This window comes from Balaenoptera musculus, chromosome 16 (genome assembly GCF_009873245.2).
Source record: "Balaenoptera musculus isolate JJ_BM4_2016_0621 chromosome 16, mBalMus1.pri.v3, whole genome shotgun sequence".
Classification (NCBI taxonomy): domain Eukaryota; kingdom Metazoa; phylum Chordata; class Mammalia; order Artiodactyla; family Balaenopteridae; genus Balaenoptera; species Balaenoptera musculus.
The window spans coordinates 22,729,840-22,750,758 of NC_045800.1; the positions used below are offsets into that span (position 1 = coordinate 22,729,840).

The following is a 20,919-nucleotide window of genomic DNA, read 5'->3' on the forward strand; positions in this document are numbered from 1 at the left end:
AACCTTGTAACAACTTGCCATAGGACTAATCTCTTTCATTGGGGAAAAACAACCTTGGCCCTTTAACCAGCTATGAAAAAGACTGCCCCCAAACTCTTTCTGAAACGAAACTCAAACCAGCATTTTATAAGCTGAGATAAAAATCAAAGGAAAATCACAACTTTGTATAGCCACCATCTCACTAATTCTTGTTGTGGGTAAGAACTGGACATCTCATTTCTGCTTTTCACTTTCCACCCCTCCAATCGAATTTCCATATTGAACGGCATGCATATCAATATCTGGATAAGGCGAACACTGCTGAGATACTGCGGGAAGGTGATAGACCTCAGTTCTCGTCAGTCCCCAGTATGTTAGCAATGAATTGGTTTGAGTTTACATTATAAGCATTAATTACTTTTATATCAGCAGAAGTAGCAACAATGACACTAAAAAGATAAGTAGTATTCCAGTGTATCAAGGGAAAAGTAGATCCACTTTCTGACCTTCATTCTCATTCCCTGAAGTTGGTAATTTTATTTATTTTTTTAAAAAATATTTATTTATTTATTTATTTATTTTGGCTGCGCCGGGTCTTAGTTGTGGCATGCGGGATCTTTACTTGCAGCATGCGGACTCTTAGTTGTGGCACGCATGCGGGATCTAGTTCCCCGACCAGGGATCGAACCCAGGCCCCCTGCATTGGGAGCACGGAGTCTTACCCCCTGGACCACCAGGGAAGTCCCCAAAGTTGGTATTTTTTAAAAAATATGTCTTCTATATTATTCCAGAAATTGTTTAGGCTTATACAGATAAATATGTATGTGTGTACACATACATACACACTCACAAATGTTCATGTTGTAAAACTGTTATGCCAGATTCAGTGTGGGTGAATGCAATAGCAAGTTAAAAATCTTTCTATATCAGTATATATAAATTTAGCTACTTCATGGCTAATCACTACATAGGAACCCCATTATACAGCCAACTATACTTTTGTTAATCACCATCTCATTAATAGATATATAGATGTTTGGCTGTTTCAAAGAGTGTTGATACACACATGTACGCACATATTACTTATTTGGTTAGTAAGCATTCAAACGTGTTTAGGGAGCAAGCACTGCTCAAAGAAAAATTAATGACAGGAAATCCCTGGGATTTCCCTGGGAAATCCAAGAGTGTGTACATTTTTAATTTTTATAGGCATTGTCACATTTCCCTCTGAAATAGATGCATCATTGCATACTCTCTAAATATGAGAATGCCTATGTTTACATCCCCTCAATAGTCCAGGTTGTTATGAAAATCTTTTTAAACATAGCCTGTCTGATGAGCAAAAATGTGGCATATCCTTATTGTTTTAATTTGTATTTATTTACTTAGGAGTGAGGTTAAGAATTTGTATTTATTTTTCTTGGTTATTTGTATTTCCTCTTCAATGACCCTTCAAAAGCTATCAAATCTCTTTAATGTTCTAGAGAAGAACGTTATGCATTATTTGCGTTTTTATGCAAATCTAAAAAATATCAAACTTGCCACTCCAGCTCTAGTACACCAATTGGCATTATTAGACCCCATGTTTCATAGCCTTCTTTTACCTTCTTTTTCAGTCAGTTAATATATTAATCACTTCTAGGGTGGGGCCTGGGAAGAGGTTAGAAGTTTCCACTTCTGGTCAGTTTCAGATTCTGATAGCTCCCCACCACTGAAGCAGAATCTGGCCTCTGTACCCCAACACCGAATTAAATCTTGGAGACAGAGTTTTGGGTGAAGTAGAAAAGAATAGTTTTATTGCTTTGCCAGGGAAAAGGGGCCACAGCAGGCTAATGCCCTCAGAACTGTGTGTCCCGACCTGGAGGGGGTAGTGAGGAGTTTTATAGCAATGGTTCAAAGAGGAGGCTGTGATCAGCTCATGGACATTCTTCTGATTGGTTGGTGGGAAGGTAAGTGGGAATTAGCATCATCAACCTTCTGGTTCCAGAAAGTCTGGGGTCTAAATGCTTGTGGGCAGCATACCATTAACTTCTCCCACCTGGTGGGGATTTCAGTATCTGCAAAACAGCTCAAAGATGCTGTTATGTATATCCCTTGAGGGGGCAACCAGGACCCTGCCCAAGGCTGCACTATTGTTTCTTGACTGGTCCTCCCTTGTATCTGCATCCCTTCCCTTCCCTAATTAGCAACCATTTGAACCTGCCTGTTGGAACTCAGGAAAGGTCTTGGAGGCTGAATGCAGCCTATTTCCTGTAATCAAGAAATGGTGCCACAGAAAGGCTTTTGTGTCCAGGAGCCCCACAGGGTCCTGCTTGGTTTCATCACTTCCCAACACGTTTACCAAATGCCTTCTCACCTCTCCTCCCCTATCCCTAAATCAAGCTTCCAGACTTAGAGAGTCCAGTGGTACCTACTGATCTTGGAGAGGCAGCAGTGAGTGGTGATGTGAAGCGAGATCTTAATTCCCTGCCCAGGAATTGAACCTGGGTAGCTTGGATGAAAACCAGGAATCCTAACCACCACCCGCCCTGGCTCTTGCCCCCAGTGAAAAATGCATTTCTCACAGAGGCAAAAACTGTAAAAACATGTACAAAGTTTATTATTAGAGACATAGCACAACAAGTGGGAGAGCACACAGAGAAACAGTTTGTTTAGTTAAGACAGAAGCAAGGCAGAGATGCACACCCAGAGAGGAAGGGTTTGGGCGTCCTCCCTTAATGAGGAGTTAGTTCTGCAGTTAGTCAGAAACTAGGCAGAGATACACACCCAGGGAAGAGTGTGGGCGTCCTGAATGAGGAGCACAGTGAAGAGGTGGTTTAAATCACTTACACAGGACAGTCCTTCTGGGTCTTTGTTTACCTCTGGCCAATTATCTCGTTTCTTTTTTCACACCTGACTGGTCCTAGGACGCTCCCCAACATGCATGTGCAACTATTTGCTAAGGTGGATCCCACCACAGAGGCCTGTGGGTACATGTCCACACATATTATGGGGTGGCGCCCCCTCCCTTTTTGACCCCCAAGGAGCCTTCCAGCACATGTGCAGATAGGGGAGTTTTCCTTGACCTGAGGAGTGGTCATCTTATCTCTTTACTTCAGCAGGGCTCACCTTCTGCCACTAGCTTTGTCCTTGGAGTGTCTGGGTGAGAACAAAGCTTCAGTTTTACTCCACTTGACAAACACCAGCTGTCCAGCGCAGGGGCCCGTCTATCTCCTACCTCAAATTCCACCTGAGAGACATGAACCCCAAGAAATCTTTACTGGGAGCATGAGGGACGATGGTCTGTCTTCTGTCGCTTCTTCAGGCTGGCAAGGGACTCATAGACCGTATCTAGTTGGGGTCATGGAGCTCTCACCCTGTCTCATTAAGGGGCCCCAGGGTGACTTATGCTGTTATTCTGGCAGGATCTGTTCTGAGGAGTGGCTTAAATCTCTGCATCACCATTATCCTGCTGTGAAACTGTTGCAATATGAAAGAGACAAACTTAACAAGTAGTTTAAAAAGGCGGGGAGGGGTGGGGGGAGCAAATATCAGTAAAAGAATTATTGTAACCAGTGGCCAAAGCAGGAGTAAGAACCAAGTTATATTTGGTAACAATTTTTGATCCTGGTCCAGATAGAGTCAGGGCTTGGGTTACCCTGTCCAAAGGAATGGAGCCGTTTGGTGTGGTCATATATATTTTTCCATGTCTTTTTTTGTTAGCCTAGTGTTATTGATGTAGGTATAACAGATTCAGAAGTAGTTGGAGGAGTGACAACCTGAACATTAATAGACAAAATAGATCTTATTTTTTTTTAAGAAGATAAACCTGAATCCCAGTCTAGACTTGGCACTTTGAGGAGACCTGTAGTCAGGTAGCCAGTTGTCTAGTTTTATCCAAGTAGCTTTTAACCTTTGATGTGGTATTAACACATAAACCAAAGCCGTTGTCACTGTTAATGATTTTAGTGTTTTTCTAGGTATGAGAAAGGTGAGAATTTGGGCTCATAAAAATCCTTACCTGAAAATATCTAACTATCTGAAGGCCTGTTTTGTCATTTTTTTCCCAGAGCACAGAGTGCCTCATTCCTGATCTCCACCCTAAACTCCTTTCGGGGGGTATTGAAGGTCAGCAGCTGCAGCAGTTCCAGATTCAATCTTTGTAGAGGCAGAAAGCAAGTGCCAGTTTCCTGTCGGCAGGGCCCCTTCATGGTCATAAATTCAACCATGGTTGGGGGGCATTTTATGACTGTTTTGTCCCACAGTGCTAGGAATGCTCAGTGTGCCATTTCTGGACTAGGCCTTGTGAGTAGCCAAAAGTCTCTGGACCTCCTGCTTTACTAGTCTCTTATGGTCCAGGAAAATATTCCCTCTTGTTGCTTCTTCCTGTATCTGCAGTTTCACTCTTACAGTCATTGATCTCATATGGGACTATATACCATCATTTTATCAGCGGCTCAGTCACACATTTGGTAATGTAAGAAACAACAATTTTGTGAAACAGGCAAAAATAGAAATACTATAGCTAGCAGTATTAGTAAGGTCATAAGAAAGAACTTAAGTTAAGAAATTTTCATTAGGTACAGCCTAGTACATCCCCAGTTTGTCTGGCTTAGTCTATTTTTTACCAGTCCTTATCTTTAAGGGAAATTGTATACATTGGCACTGTCCATAAGGCATTTAGCCCAATTTCCTAGTGTTACCAGGCTCCTTATCCTTAGCATAGTCTAATTGTTTCTTTAAACTTGAATGACTATAGCCTGGTGTTAACCTCCTGGTTGTAGATCATGGAGCATCTGATCTTTATCCAAAGATTGATTACAAAGTTAGGCTTCAGAAACAAACTTAGAGTGTCCCTTTAATAACTCAATTAAAACTTATAACAGTATAACATAACAGCAAGGAACTATCTGGGAAGTGAGTCTTAGTAAACACAGACCTTAATTAATGAAACTAGGATAATATTTAGTGAAACATAATTTTTTTTAATTACCCCTATTTTTATTAAACACAGACAAGGGCTTCCCTGGTGGTGCAGTGGTTAAGAATCTGCCTGCCAATGCAGGGGACATGGGTTCGAGCCCTGATCTGGGAAGAGCACATATGTCTTCCCATAGTGCTGACTGTTTAATCTACAGCTATTGTCGACCCATTTTAAATTCCCTGATTTAGGAGTAGACGGTTGCCATGCTACAAGGGCATCAGGGTGGCAAAAGTCTGACAATGGGGGGTTAATCTCGTAGAAGCAGAATGAACTTTATCTACGTGTGCCATAATCTTCATAGATCATTGTGAAATAATACTTATTTACTTAACCAAAGTAACAAAAGATTTCAAAAGCAAATATAAATCACTTAAAGGCAAAGAAATTCACACAGTCTGTTATCAAAAGCAGCATTTCTTTTAATATAGAGAGAGAACCAAATTTCAGTCTGGTACCAGCTTACTGTTAATAGCAAAATTTATTTACCTAATTAATTTCAATTTAGTCTTAATCAGTCTTAACAACGTACCAAATTTTTTTTCATAGTTCCTTTTCCACAAAACTTTTATCACTTTCTGCATCCATATTATCAATAACTTGCCCATTTTTTTTCATCTATAAACAACTAACTGTAGGACAAATTTATTATCATCACTTTCCCCAACAAAAATATCTCCAGTCTTTATATCTTCTCTGGCCAACAACATATATCCTACTTGCTTTACACACTGAAATGCTTCTCTTGTCACTTCGGTAGCTTTGATTACATATTATAATTTTTAACCCTTAAAAAACCTTAACCTCTAGTGAAAACCAAGAAGAAACCAGGTGTGAACTGTTTGTCATACTGGCGTTTTCTGATTGGCAAACTCAAGATCACGTTCTATAACCTCTAAAAACATGTATTTTTCCAAAGCACGTTTTCTTTTTTTCTCAATGTGGTACAAGGCGTGTGTCAAATAAACCCAAACATCTTTAGTTTCTGTCTTGTATTTAGAATTGTTTGATTTGTGAGCACTTTTCTTTTTTAAGCCAGTTAAATAGAGCTCATTTACAAATTAACCTCAGCAATATTATGCAAAGACAAAGACACATACTGAGACATACATATATCCAGACAGAGATCTCATAGTTTCCCGCTTGAGGCTTAAATTGTCTCTTTGCTTCTTTTTTTTTTTTTTTTTTCTTTTTTGACTTGAAGTTTCACTAAGCAACCCAAGGCCGAAGTCTCAGGCAAAGTGGGCTGTGTTTGTTTCCCAAGGACATGATAAGAGTTAACCTCAAGCTTTCTCCTAGGCATATTTTTATTCTCTCAGGGTCAGAATTTTGAAAATATACCAAAAAGTATTTTAACAAGCTAGATTTCTCTAATTGCACATGCAAAAAGAACCGGTTTTACAATTTCAAAAAAAGCTTTATTTTAACCAATTTTCTCCAGAGTCTAAAGAATATTGTGGCCATATTGTCAACAAAAAATCATCTTTCCTTTCTGTAGTCATAGTTTCATAGCTAAAATATGACCAAATAGTGCTCAAACTGGCCCTAATAACAGGGGCAGACTGGCTGATAAAATGTTGTCCAAGCAGGGATTGTTTCTCTGGGGAGGCAGGGCCTTAGTTTGGTCAGAAGAATCTGGAGGAGTAAGGAAACTTGCAAGAGTGGGGGCAGCTTGGTTCCCCCCTGAGAGTTGGGAGAAGGTAGAAGGGGATCATTTAGAATGTTAGGAGAGATGTTCTGTTTCCTCAGGCTTTTGATTATGGAACCGCATAGAGCAGGATTATGATAAAAGGCCATGAAAACTTGAACACAGGGAACCTTAGTCCATTTTCCCATCCTGTGACAATAAAGATCCAATTGCAAGATACCCATTTTCAGGCCATTTTCCATCCCCCAATTTATATAAAGGCCAGGCACTCTTACAGTAAAATTTAAGTTTCCAGTTCTTAAGGATATACTCCAGAGGTGTTTCTTCTGGCTTAGAAAGGCATCCTCCCATGTTGAGTAACCTGCACCTGAGAATAGATAGTGATCCTAGAAATGTAATCCAACGTCCCAGATACATTTAGGAGGCACCTGAAGGGACTTCACAGCATCCCCTGAACTCCCTTCGACCTCATTGCTTGACGGGGTTTTGAGCGTCCTCTACTCCCCCACCGATTTCTAACCAGACGTCTCCGGTTGTTCTTGGTACCGTGTGCACAGTGTCCTCCTTTCATGCGTGGAGAGGACATTCAGACCAGTATAGAATGGTTGCCAGGTTTTTCCTTGAGCTTTACAGGCAACAGATAAAGCCTGGGATGCCGGCTGCTTGGAAGTGGCCAGCCCAATAACTAGTCCTTGGGCTGCCAAGGCCTGGAGTGAAGGGGGAACTCCTGGAGGAATTGGAGTTGGCCACAATGGAAAATGCCACGGGGGTCAGGACCTGAGGACTTTACTTGACACTGATCACAATGGGCTTGGCAGCAGAGAGGGCGCACTTAGTCCTTCCCCCAGAGGGTGTTAAAGTATCAGGTAAAAAGAAATCTTGCTGTGCAAATAAGGTGGGAAAGAAAATCACAGCAGCATGGGAGAGAGAGTGAAAGTCAGGAGTCTCCAGCCAGCAGTTGGGGCGCAACCTCTACTTTACCTTGAGCTCCCAGGCTTTGGCACCACTACCACTTTGTCTTTCTAGCAGTGTCCTTCTGACCCCATTTTTCATATTGCAAAAGTCTCTTAATTTCAAAGACTATTGATTTCAATTTGGCCTCTCTGATTTAGCAGCCTAAAGACGACCCTGAAAACCAACCAGAAAAGCATAAAATAAGATAACACGAGCCTCCCCACACAGCAGTGAAAAACCTGACAGTGACAGTGCAGTAACAGGTTCAGCTGGGCAGCTTTCAAATTCCGTCCTTTGTATCCATTATGTGCTACCACTTCCCCTGCCTCCTGTGTGCTCACCTATCTGTGAGAAGGTCCGTGTCCTTACCTCCCATCCCGAGGGGGAGAACACAGAGGTGCACGAGAGAAATTTGTCATCTCCAAATCTTTCGTGTGTGTGTATGCGTGTGTGTTCTGAGAAAACTTTACTAATGGACCCTGAAATTTGAATTTCACATAATTTTCACAGGTTGTGAAATGTTACCCTTCTTAGGATTTTTTTCAACCATTTAAAAATATGAAAGCCATTCATAGTTCATGGGTCACACAAAAACAGATGACAGGCTGGGTTTGGATGGACCAGTTTGTGTCAACCTCTGAATTAACATTGTTGCAAACACAGTTGAAGCCCACAGTACCTCTTCTCAAATTGCATCTTCCGATTACCCCCACTAACCATTCTTCTGAAATGGGTGTCAGTCATTCCTTTTCATACCATTTACCTTCTGTTGTTTGTGTCTGTATCCCTAAACAGTGTATAATATTGACTTGTATATTTTGAACTTCACAGAAATGGTATCATACCTTGGGTACCCTTCCGCCTTGCTGCCCAGTACTTTGCGTGGCACTCTGTCCATGGTGCTGAGTGGAGCTCCACTGCAGTCTTTTTCACTGCTGTATCGTTTTACGCTGTGTGACGATTCTGCCTGTTATTCATTCCTGTGCTAGTGAATGGGCACTTAGGTTGCTGCCTGCTAAAGTCCTTTCTTGACATGTCTCATCTCTTTTCACCTTCACCATGACCTTGTTAGATGTCCAGATCTTAACTCTAGGATAAAGGACTGGGTTTCTCCTGGGTCCTCAGGCTCCCCCAGGACTCAGCAGCAACAGTCCATATAACATGCATGTGTGGCAATTTCTAAGGGTTTGAAGAATTCCTCATGTGTCTGACTCCTGCTTTAAAACAAGAACAAAAGGTAGCGTAGTAAAGATCTTGCCACTTACTCATACCTCCCCCTCCTTTGCCCCATGTGTTCTCAAGCAACACGGATGCTAGGATCGTGCATTATATTCCTATTATTTGGCTGGTGCTGCTGCACTACTTACAAGAACTCTTGGAGGTAGGACCTATGATTATTTTCCTCACTTTAATTATGAGGAAAATGAGGCTTACAGTGGCTAAATATTTTTGCCATTGCCGCAGGCTAAGATGTGAAGCCAGGTCTGGTTCATTGCAGCCCTATTTATTATCCATTCATTTGAAAAGCATTGTTGGGCATCTGTGCTAGGCCAGCTGCCCTTCTAGGCATGAATGAAGGATAGTAGGGGATGTTGCAAAGGCCCTACTCTCATAGAGCTTAACCTTCTGGTTAGGGGAGACAGGTTATAAACAGATGCATAGTGCCAGGTTGTGGTATGTTCTAGGAAGCAAAACAAAGCAGAGTCTAGATAAAAAGTGATGGGGCGGGGCAGGGGCCGCTGTCAAAGAAAGAACCTCTGATAAGGTGGCATTTGGTTTTTCAGCCAAGTCCTTAGGGAAGTAAGGGAGAGAGCTGGGTCTGCTGGGTGGAAAAGCATTGCAGACAGATGGAACATCACGTGTGAAGGATACGGCGTATGGGCATGTTTGGCATGGCTGAGGTGTAGCAGGGGCCGAGGTGGCTGGAATCTAGAGAAGACAGACAAACGTGTCATCTCCTTCTGTTTATTTCACTATGGAAGGCAAGGATTGCGTCTTATTGATCTTTATTGAATGTTTATCATGTTCCAAGTATGATATTCAGTATCGAGTGTGTTGAAAATAGAAAGTTAGTAAATGAAGAAATAGTGGTTTGGATATACCCACGTGTCTCAGAGGCTGTCCCTTGAACTGACCCTCTGTCCTGGCATTCCTCATATAACACATGAACACATCTAAGTAAATAGCGTACATCCCTCTCCCACAAAAAGCCCTGGAGAATACATGCTGTGTATTTTCTCCCCCATGCACAAAACTGCTTTCACTTCTTCCTCCCTTCCCTCCCTCCCTCCCTCCTTTCCACTCTGATTCCTGTTTTCTTTCTTTCCTACTATTTGTCCTTTTCGCTGTCTCTGTCTCTCCCTCTCCCACTCCTTTCTTTGTAAACTCAATTTGGAAAGTTACCGGAACAAACATGCTTCTCCATTTTTCATGGCTGGGTGTGACCTTGCAGATAACTTCGTGTCTTTTCTTGGCATAAACTGGAGTTCTAGTGTGACTTTCTCACAGAAGAGCTGACTGACATTCCCCGAGCCTATCTCCCATTCTCTCTCATGCCCCCGTGCTCTGGCCCAGTGCTCCTGCTTTCTGGAATGATGTCTCCCCCTTGTCACTGCTCCAAGCAGCTTTCCAGGCTTTTCTCAGCTCTTCCAGCCTTCCCTGGATGTCCCCACCCTCACCCCTGCACAGGTAGCTGTCCCTCTGTGAGTTAGAGTCAACAGTAAAATAGTCTCTATATTCAGGTGTTCTATAGGCCATGAGGGTACAGCAGGTCTACAACTCTGTGTGATGCAAAGTAAAATAAATGCAGAGTCGCAGGAGAAGTCCTGACACAGAGTAAGCCATCCGTGGAGAGGTTGGAAGGTCAGATGCCCCTCACCTGGGGACCCACAGAACCTGCACCTGCACCCCTCCTAGGATACACTCACCCCACTGCATCATTCTTGGTGAGGGACTTTCTGTATTTCTACTAAATTATTTTGCCCTCCTGTTCTCTCTCATGTCCCCAATTCCTAGCCTCGTGCTTGGCAAAAAATGTGTAATTCCAGAACTTTCCCTGTAGTAATCATGGCCTCCTGAATGTCCAAAGGCTAACAATACAAGACAACACTTAGGAAGTGATACTGGGCCAAAATCAAGAGATTGCCTAGAGGAAAGCAATGCCACAAGCTTATCATGCCAAAGGAGGACATTTGATCTAAGTTTATAATTTTCACAGAAACGTCTTGTCCTCAATATAGTCTTTCAGGGGTCAAGGCTGGAGTCTCACTTTTGAAGATCTCAGTTTCTAACTGGTACATGCCACAGAGTGCTCTAGACCCCTGATGGGAATGAAGTTTCTCTGAGCACAAGCTTGTTGACACATGTGTACACACACATGTGTGTGTTTGTGTGTGAGTGATTGTTGGGTGCAAATATGTAATAGGAGTGTTCCAAACCAAATAATAGGACAGTAGAAAGAACAAGATAAAAATTTATATACGGATTATGGGCTTTAGAAACTGTTCTGCTTTAAAGTTGAAAATTAATGGGGGATGGGAGAGAGCTTTAAAGTGTTCATGCTTGCCGGCCTAGTTTATGGTTTTATTTAAAATTAAACTTTTTTTTTTTTTAATTTTTATTTATTTATTTATTTTTGGCTGCGTTGGGTCTTCGTTTCTGTGCGAGGGCTTTCTCTAGTTGTGGCAAGCGGGGGCCACTCTTCATCGCGGTGCGCGGGCCTCTCACTATCGCGGCCTCTCCCGTTGCGGAGCACAGGCTCCAGACGCGCAGGCTCAGTAATTGTGGCTCACGGGCCCAGTTGCTCCGCGGCATGTGGGATCCTCCCAGACCAGGGCTCGAACCCGTGTCCCCTGCATTGGCAGGCAGATTCTCAACCACTGCGCCACCAAAGGAAGCCCCTAAAATTAAACTTTTACAATGTTAAAGTATCATCCTTAAGTCTGGAGTTCTTTACCTGTAAAAAGTACCTTATTCTGGATTTTCTCCAAAGTTTAAAGGAGAAAAAGCATGTGATCCATTCAGCACAGTTCCTGACTCAGAGGAGAAGTTGCTCTGGTTATTTTGGAGGTTAATGCTGCTGTCGCTATCAATGGAGCCATTGTGGGAAGGGAGAGGTCTGCCCAAGCCTCAGGAAAAACTCCACAGAAGAAGGGCCCAGGAAGTATTTGGATAGGATCACAGGAAAGGAAAAGGCAGTTCAAACCAGGGGAGCTCTCTGAATGAACACAGGGTGTCAGCCAGGAATGCACGTGCTGTTTAAAAAGAGCGGAAGCCCCAGAGACACAGACTTCCCAGCAACATCACAGAGCTTTGTTCACTTGGGCGAGAGTGAGAAGGAAAGAGGTTTCCGTGGGTAAAGGATGGTAAAGACCTACGGATCGTAAAGTCAGTAGTCTGATTTTAACATCCTCCTTTGATCCTAAAGTTCTAATAACCCGCATTTTATAGAGGAAAAGTCTGAAGCCTAGTTTGGTAAATGACCTTCTCAGAGTCACATAACACAAGAGAGAAAGAGCTCGGACCTAGCCCTTCACTCCAACCGGAGGGAGACCCTGCACAAAATCTGGCTGCAGGCGGGCTGCCCTGTGTGCTGGGCGCCAAGGTGACTTCTGTGTCATCTCACAGCCCTAGTTAGTTCCCAGTTCTGCCCCAACCACTGCCTCACACTGCCTGCATAGAATATTTATTATCTATTAATTACACCGGGAGAATACTTTTTCATGGTGTTTTTAAAAAATTACTTAAAAAAATTAACCCAAACCAAAGCATGAATATAAAGGAAGCTTATTGCCTCAGGTAGAAATGTCTGTAGTGCTTCCCAGTTGGTTCCCTTGAGACACACTGAGCAGTACTGGTGATGAAAGAGGGGGTGCTTCGATCACAGCCACAGCTCCCACTCCGTGAGCACAGCCCGGCCAGACACAGGACTGAACACATTTCCCGACCGAGGTTTTTTTTTTTTTTTTTTTTTTTTTTTTTTTCTTTTAAATTTTTTTTTTTTTAACTTTGGGTTTATTTATTTATTTATTTTTATGGCTGTGTTGGGTCTTTGTTTCTGTGTGAGGGCTTTCTCTAGTTGTGGCAAGTGGGGGCCATTCTTCATCGCGGTGCGCGGGCCTCTCACTATCGCGGCCTCTCTTGTTGCGGAGCACAGGCTCCAGACGCGCAGGCTCAGTAATTGTGGCTCACGGGCCCAGTTGCTCCGCGGCATGTGGGATCTTCCCAGACCAGGGCTCGAACCCGTATTCTCTGCATTGGCAGGCAGATTCTCAACCACTGCGCCACCAGGGAAGCCCCCGACCGAGGTTTTAAGTCCTCATAACCGCTGGCAGGATGGCTCCTGTTTATTCCCATTTTACAGATTTGAGAAGTAAGGTGATTTGCTTAGGTTTACCAAGCTAAGCCTGCATTTAAACCCTTGTTCCCCTGCTCCAAGCCTGGCCTTTAAAAAGCAGCTTCCCTTCCTTAGAGCAGTGCAGGGGGCATGGGAATTGCATTATTCCAAGCAGCAGCTGTTGCAGAGAGCGAGATGCTTAAAAAGAGCAGCACAGTGTCCTAATTACCTGTGGCAAGGAAAACATCTGTGTGGGAAAAGTAATGAAATTAATTCTAAAGTCTAGCAGTTGCCTACATTAATTGACGTTAATTAATGCCAAATTACAAGATACTTCCTATGGAATTGCATCATACACTCACCAGAATTGAATATGGAAAGAGTTCATCATGCTTAATGTTATTACAGCAAGCCCCAAGGGGAATAAGAATGATTGGTTCCTCAATATGAAGTGCAGCCAGTTTCTTTCTGTTTCCATTAGGAGGGGAAGGAGAACAAACCAGGAGCAGTTTACCACAGGCAGGCCGTTGGGAATTGATCAGTTCCCCTTCAGCTTGCAAATTTCACTTTGAACCTCTCCAAGAAAGACATGGTTTCAAGACCTCTTCCTGGGGTTTTTCTGGGGTCCTTCGGTTGTACATTTTGTAATTCTCAGCTCAAGAACAGCTCATTACACAGCTCTGCCTCAGTATGTGGCACGGGGAGTGGAGAGAGATAGAACAAGCAAAGGAATTAGAGACGGTTCTCTAATTCTTGCGAGCAGGATCCCACAAGCCCACCATGAGCCCTGGCCCCTTTCCCTGGCCGACAGGTGCTGACCAAAGATTTGACACTGGTTGTCTGCTTCTCTCACATCACTGCCTCTACGCAAGTGTTGACATCTCATATATATCTTTTATTCATTTTCCCCATGTAAACATACATATGTAGACATCTATATATACCACTTGCACAAAATCGTGTCCATATGCACGTATTTTGGTAACCTACTTTTTAAAAAGTTTTATTTTGGAATAATTTTAGATAAACAGAGAAGTTACCAAGATAGTGCAGCTTTACCAGGCTTCTCCTAATGTTAATATCTTATACACCATGTTCTCTTTCTCAAAGCTAAGAAATTAACATTGATACAACATTATTAATTGGTAAGCTATTTTTATGATATAAAATGCATTAAGCATTTCTGTAATTCCTCATATATACTCTAGAGGCAGGATTTTAATAGCAAACTATGCATGTGCCACAGTCTATTTAGTTGTTCCTCAATTGTTGGCCATTTTGTTTTCTCTTAATTTTTTAAATTATAAACAACACTATGATGAATATCAAAGTAGATAAATACTTGGCATAGATCATTAATTATTTCTTCAAGTCGAATTCTCAGAAATGAAACCGAAAAGATGTTGATCCCTATTGCCAAATGACCCTGCACAAAAATACAAACGTACAGGCTTTTTTTTTTTTTTAATCTAGGTATATCCATTTATACTTGGAAGCCAAAACATGCTTAACAAAAATTGGCCCCAACCAATTGGTTGCATTATTTCCACTATGCAACATAGCGGAAGTAAACCAGACTTGGAGGCCAACCAACCCTGTTTGAAACTGCATACTGCCATTTCTATAATCTCTTGGAGCTTCATTCTCTTTATCTGCAAAATCAGATGATAAATTATACTCTATAGTATTGTGAAGGTTAAATGTACCAAATAAGTGTGAACATGCTTTAGAGTACTTGGCACATAGATGTTCAACAAATATTAGTTTCCCTGTTCTTTTAATTTCTCCCCAGATCCCTCAGATTCACAATTTTTGTATAGTTGAGTTATAAATGTGAAAAGTTTATTTTTATATTTTCCATCTTATTCTTGCTCAGGGACCTTTGAAGAGGAAGTTGAGGTCTTAAGAAAGAAACTATTAGACACCATTATAGATAAAACAAGCACTGTGTATTCATCAAGAAGTCCTCATGAGGTGGCAGTCTGAGAAATTCTAATTGGAAGTTGTATTTGTAATTTGAAGCCTGAGACTTCCTAATCCTGACCCTTTGATTCAAATTGTTTTCATTCATTATCTCACATAACAAGAAGCACAGAGACAGGGCAACCGTGCGTTCAGTATAATCAGTAACTCAATGTCATCAGGGAACAGGTCCCTTCCACCTCTTCATCATACTCATTGTGTAAGCGTAACTGTCAGACCCCTCCATGCAGAAGAAGGCTAGAGCAGTCCCAGGCATCATGTTGACTCAGTGTTGTATGGTAGCAGGTCTTCTGCTGTGCCTCCTGGTAGCCCCTTAAAAGATCTCTTTCGGGGCTTCCCTGGTGGCGCAGTAGTTGAGAATCCGCCTGGTAATGCAGGGAACACGGGTTCGCGCCCTGGTCTGGGAAGATCCCACATGCCGCGGAGCAATTAGGCCCGTGAGCCACAACTACTGAGCCTGCGCGTCTGGAGCCTGTGCTCCGCTACAAGAGAGGCCGCGATAGTGAGAGGCCCCGCGCACCGCGATGAAGAGTGGCCCCCGCTTGCCGCAACTAGAGAAAGCCCTAGCACAGAAAACAAAGACCCAACATAGCAATCAATCAATCAATCTTAAAAAAAAAAAAAAAAAAGATCTCTTTCACTTCTTATTTATTAGAACTGGTTTAAATGGCTTTTCCTAAAGCAAATGATGGCTAGTAGATTGGGCATAGACTCAAGAGGATTATTCCCTGCACATCAGAGCTTCTGATTCACGTGGAAGAAAGATGAGCCACCAGGTCCAGTACTGGCTTTTCTGGCAAAGAGGCAGGGAGGAATGAGCATTGGACAGGTCGCCGATAGTACCTGATAGTGAAATATAACTGTAATACTCAAATTCAGTTTTCTTAAGGACAAACTGTGTGCCCCAAACTGATCTAATCACTGTGAAAAGAAGCAAAAGAGGAAATAGGAACATTAGAGTTGATAGTAACAACTGACATTTGTACAACTTTGAGTTTCAAAGCATTTAGCATATATATTATTTCAGTAAATTCTTAGAGCCAAACTACAAGATAGTTGACATTGGCATCCTTATTTAATTGACGAAGGTAGCAAGACTCAGGAAGATAATTTCCTTTGAACTTTGCAGCTATGACCACACCACAACTCAAGCCCAGGTCTCACAGATGCCAATCTCCATTTCTATGACCCTGAGTTGCCTTTTGAAAAACAGAAGTCAACTAAAGCTGTAAAAGGGTCTGATGGAGTGTGAAATTGTGAGGTACAGATTTTGTGTGCCATGGGGAGAACTGTTCTGGGAAGGGATGAGTCCCAGAAATTCTCTTCAGGGAGAAAGATCATGAGTTATGCCCTAAAATGAAACTATAAGAATGTCTAAGAAAGGAGATAGGGAAGGGAGAGTAAAAGGCTTTTCTTTAGTTTCTCTTTGGAGAACTAGATGGGTTAAAATACTTGAGAACTATCGCCACCACCACACATGGCAGCGGGATAAAGGAAGATTGTGGATAAAGGAAGACTGTAGATAAAGCTCTCCTTCCCTCTCCTTAGAGCTTATCAGCAGCTACGTCAGCCATTGGTCAGTTGGAGCAAATGTGCATGCCGCCCCCTAGTGGCACTCCTTGTAGAATACAGGTTTACCCAAGTTCTTCAGTAAAAGTAGTGCTAGAAATTTCCTTCAGGGAAGTCAATTAGTGAATCCTTATATCCAACTCAACATACGATTGCCTACCCCTCATTTCATGTAAATAATCATGTCCTGACTTCTTCATTTGGAAGAGTGGATTTCTTCATACATCTTTGATGTCCTAAAATTAAACTTACCCACTCATTAAGCACCAAAAAAAGGTAAAATAACTTTCTTCTTCATTCAAAAAGATATATTCCAGTAAAGTGGTATCTTCCAAGGAATATTTATTTATTACATACTATGTGCCTGGAACAGTTTTAGAATCTGGAGGTCTAGGAGGGAACAACAAAGACAAAAGAGGTCTCTGTCTTCATGGAGGTTATATTCCAACAGGGAGAGGGTCAGAAATAAATCATGAGCAAGGTGACTTTAGATTGTGATAAATTCCGTGAAGGGAATTAACAGGATGGAGTGTTATCGAAAGTAATCATGGAAAACCCTCAGAAGTAACAGTAAGCTGAAATCTAGACCTTCTTTGGGGAACAACCTGGGGAGAAGCAGTTTAGGCAGAGAGAATACAAATGTAAAGCCTCTTAAGTGGTAGAAAGTTTGGCCAAATTCCTGAACATATTGCAGTTTAGATTAGAAGAATCACAGGGAGAGACGAGACTAGCATGAGGGGCAGTTGAAGCAGTGGTGGTAGAGGGTTTGAATTTATTCTAAGTGCAAGGAGGCAAAGGGAGTTTTAAGTGACATCTGATTCATAGAGAGGGCAGAATAGTTGTGGTTGAAAAACAACGGCATCCTCCCTCATACAATATACTTCCAGCAACAGGGATCAAATCTATTGAGTTGTTATTACTGATATGTTTATCACCTGCTATAGTCTCAGGTGAGATGCAGGGTCTTAGTTTACTCACCTATAAAATGAGGGCAAAGTTTTTGAGTTGGGAATCTCCTCTCAATTCTGTTTTATTTCCAATTAGTAATAGAAGAAAAACCTTTATCTTCACATAGCACCTTATTGTTTATAACAACAGCACTTCTAGCGTGAGGTGATTGATGATTGCACATATGTGTGTGTTTCCCAGTTTATCAAAGGTTGAAGTGTGGAGGTGAAGCCTATAAATGAGAAAAAATAACTAAGAAGGCACAAGTATTATTGCCAGCTTTTGAAAATATTTTCATTTGGGTTTGGAAGGAAAAAATTTAATTAACAGGAATTTAATATTCTAGGATGACAAGAGTTGGTGGAGGCACTGGGAAACAGTGATGGTGGTGTTGACAGCAAGTGACTAAAATAATACTGATAATACTTTTAACGACAATAATAACAGTAATGTAGTTAATAGAGAATGTGAGGTTTGTTGAAAGGCTTGCAGACAGCAAGAGAAGTAGAAGATGTCCACTCTGACTCTAACATGCTGTGTGTATATCACCCCACCCTCGTTTTTTTTCAGATTCACAATACCTAACCTGCCGAATGCAGAACTGCACAGAGACCAGCAGAAACAAACCATTCCCAGGCTACATTGACCCAGACTCTTTGATTGTCCAGGATGATTATGTGTTTGTTCAGGTATGAAAGATCCACTTCCATTGATTGTGTCAAAGACATTTCCCTTCCCTGCTTCTGTCCCTAATGCAGCCCCTTTGCCTGCTTACACTCCCTGAAAAGCAATAAAGAAAGAAAAAAAAAGCATTATTATTATTTTTTTAACATCTTTATTGGAGTATAATTGCTTTACAATGTGTTGTGTTAGTTGCTGCTCTATAACAAAGTGAATCAGCTGTATATATACATATATCCCCATATCTCCTCCCTCTTGTGTCTCCCTCCCGCCCTCCCTATCTCACCCTTCTAGGTGGTCACAAAGCACCGAGCTGATCTCCCTGTGCTATGCAGCTGCTTCCCACTAGCTATCGGTTTTACGTTTGGTAGTGTATATATGTCCATGCCACTCTCTCACTTCGTCCCAGCTTACCCTTCCCCCCCGACCGAGGCATTATTTTTTTAACAAAAGGAACATTACCAATTTGAAGCTTCTGTACTAGCAGAATAGTAATTCCTTCCTTGGGGCGGTGTCTGGAGGACTTGTCAACGTGGGGTCCTGGAGGCATTGCTCAGAAGACTCAGGCCGTCTCCAGAGCCAGGCACCCTTGCAGTCATCAGTCATCCCCGTCGCCTGCGTTCTAAAGAAGCTCCCTTCACTCAGCCAGAGGACCGAGCAGATATGTCCGTTTCTTCCTATCAGGAGAGCAGTCAGCCCACACGCCCCTCTTGAGTACCCACCTTCAAAATAGAGAAACAGGCAGGAGCAGGAAGCTGTGGGGTGGCTGGAGGTGGTGAGAGGCAGAGCCGAGGGAGCGTGATCGGCCTTTGCTGTTTACAGGCACGACTGTGATCAGGGTCAAGAGAACTTAGAGGAGATGGACTCACACAGGTTTCTCACCTCCGCAAGACTGGGAAACAACCCGAGAAGCTGAGGGTTCAGGAGTGCTTAGAAGAGAGAAGGAACAAGAATGCTTTGTTTCTTTCCACATTTAAGGACGAATTTAGGCTTGTTTGGAGAAAACATTTAAAAATTCCTTGGGCTTCCCTGGTGGCGCAGTGGTTGAGAATCTGCCTGCCAATTCAGGGGACACGGGTTCGAGCCCTGGTCTGGGAAGATCCCACATGCCGCGGAGCAACTGGGCCCGTGAGCCACAATTACTGAGCCTGTGTGTCTGAAGCCTGTGCTCCGCAACAAGAGAGGCCGCGATAGTGAGAGGCCCGCGCACCGCGATGAAGAGTGGCCCCCGCTTGCCGCAACTAGAGAAGGCCCTCACACAAAACGAAGACCCAACACAGCCATAAATAAATAAGAAAAAAAAAAAAAGAGTAATCTTTAAAAACAAAAAAAAAAACACACAAAAACCCCAAAAATTCCTTTACTGCTTTCCATGTTAAAATTGACAAAGGTACAATTGCTAAATAGTTTATATATATAAATATATATACAATTTCGCTGTGATTGAGACATTCTAGATACTAGTATGTTTACTTGGACAAGAAATCATAATTTAGAATATTTAATCCCATGTATTGGGAAGTAAATGTTCAAACTCCTTACTATCAGCCTATGTACTTTTAAAATAGTTCACAATTACACACACACACACTTCCTTTTCCTCTAGGAAAATGAATAATGAGCACTCTGATAACTTCAGCATCAAATTATCAAGTGACATTAAAATGGGAAATGGTTACCCATATTGGTTCTATGTATAAATCATTTCTCTATCAGTGTTGCTTCCAGGGACCTTTCCTGTTTTCTAGTAACAGTTTATAATCCACATATATGACTCACAAATGAAAATCAATTGTGCATTTAGAGTTTTATATATTTTCTACCCAGGCCACTGTGAACATATAACCCGTCACTAGGACTAAGAGGTGGTCTGGCCGCGTCATGGTGAATATGATAACTTTCCAGTCACATTTTTATGTGTCTGGTGAAAATTCACCCAGAGCATTTGTTGACATTCTGAGTATGCAAACTCCAGATGACTTCAAAGTCCAGATGTTTACATGGATTAAGAGTAGCAACAGGAATTCATAGAAACTGAGAGTAAAAAGGTGGTTTTCAGGGACTGGGGGCTAGGGATATGGGGAGATGCCGGTCAAAGGGGGTACATGTCCAGCTATATGATGAATAAGTAATAAACAGCATGGTGGCTATACTGTATTATATACTTGAAAGTTGTTAAGAGAATAGATCTGAAATTTTATCACACACATAGACACAAAATCTTAATTAAGTAAAAGGATGGAGGTGTTAACTAACCTTATATGAGGTAATCATTTCACAATATATACATATCAGATCATCATATTGTACACTTTAAACTTGCATGTGCTATATGTCAATAATATCTCAATAAAGCTGGAGAAAGAGAGTGACTCCAAAGGAGAAAGAGAGTGGCAGTGCACTGCTGCCAGCCTGCACCTCATGGTACTCAGCTGAGTTGGAGACCACAGCGCTTCTCACCCTCCCTCAGACTCACGGGGTTCTTTGGGCTGTACATTCTGGGCAGACCTGGGGAAGGTAGCTCACCATTCATTCTCTTCTGGGAGGTTGAGGTCTAGAATGATTTTGAGCCACGATCCTGGCTTGGATTTTCGTCTAACACATCAGCAGCACTGCTGTGTGTGGGACATGCTCACAGCCAGCAGTGTGACTGCACAAAACTGGAATTCAGTGCCAAGATGGGGGCTCCCGTTCTGCCACCGTGTGACCTGGACCGTTCCCTTCTGATCTGGCCCAGGGACCTGTTTGTGTGGTCAAAGTCTTGGGGCTAGATGGCTGGGCTGGTGAGGGACACAGATCCAATATACCCTAAGGCTTGTATTATTTAAAAAAAAAAATTGCTATAAATGTTTCCTGACTTCT

The 20,919-nt window shown here is 42.3% G+C and overlaps 1 protein-coding gene across 1 annotated transcript in view; it reads left to right on the forward strand.

Moving 5' to 3' along the window:
- SORCS1 (sortilin related VPS10 domain containing receptor 1) overlaps nucleotides 1-20,919 on the forward strand; it is a 414,532-nt gene that overhangs the window by 254,187 nt on the left and 139,426 nt on the right. Inside the window, exon 9 of the mRNA XM_036829279.1 lies at nucleotides 17,947-18,065. Within this exon, the coding sequence (XP_036685174.1) occupies nucleotides 17,947-18,065 (119 nt within the window). The remainder of the gene's footprint in view (nucleotides 1-17,946; nucleotides 18,066-20,919) is intronic.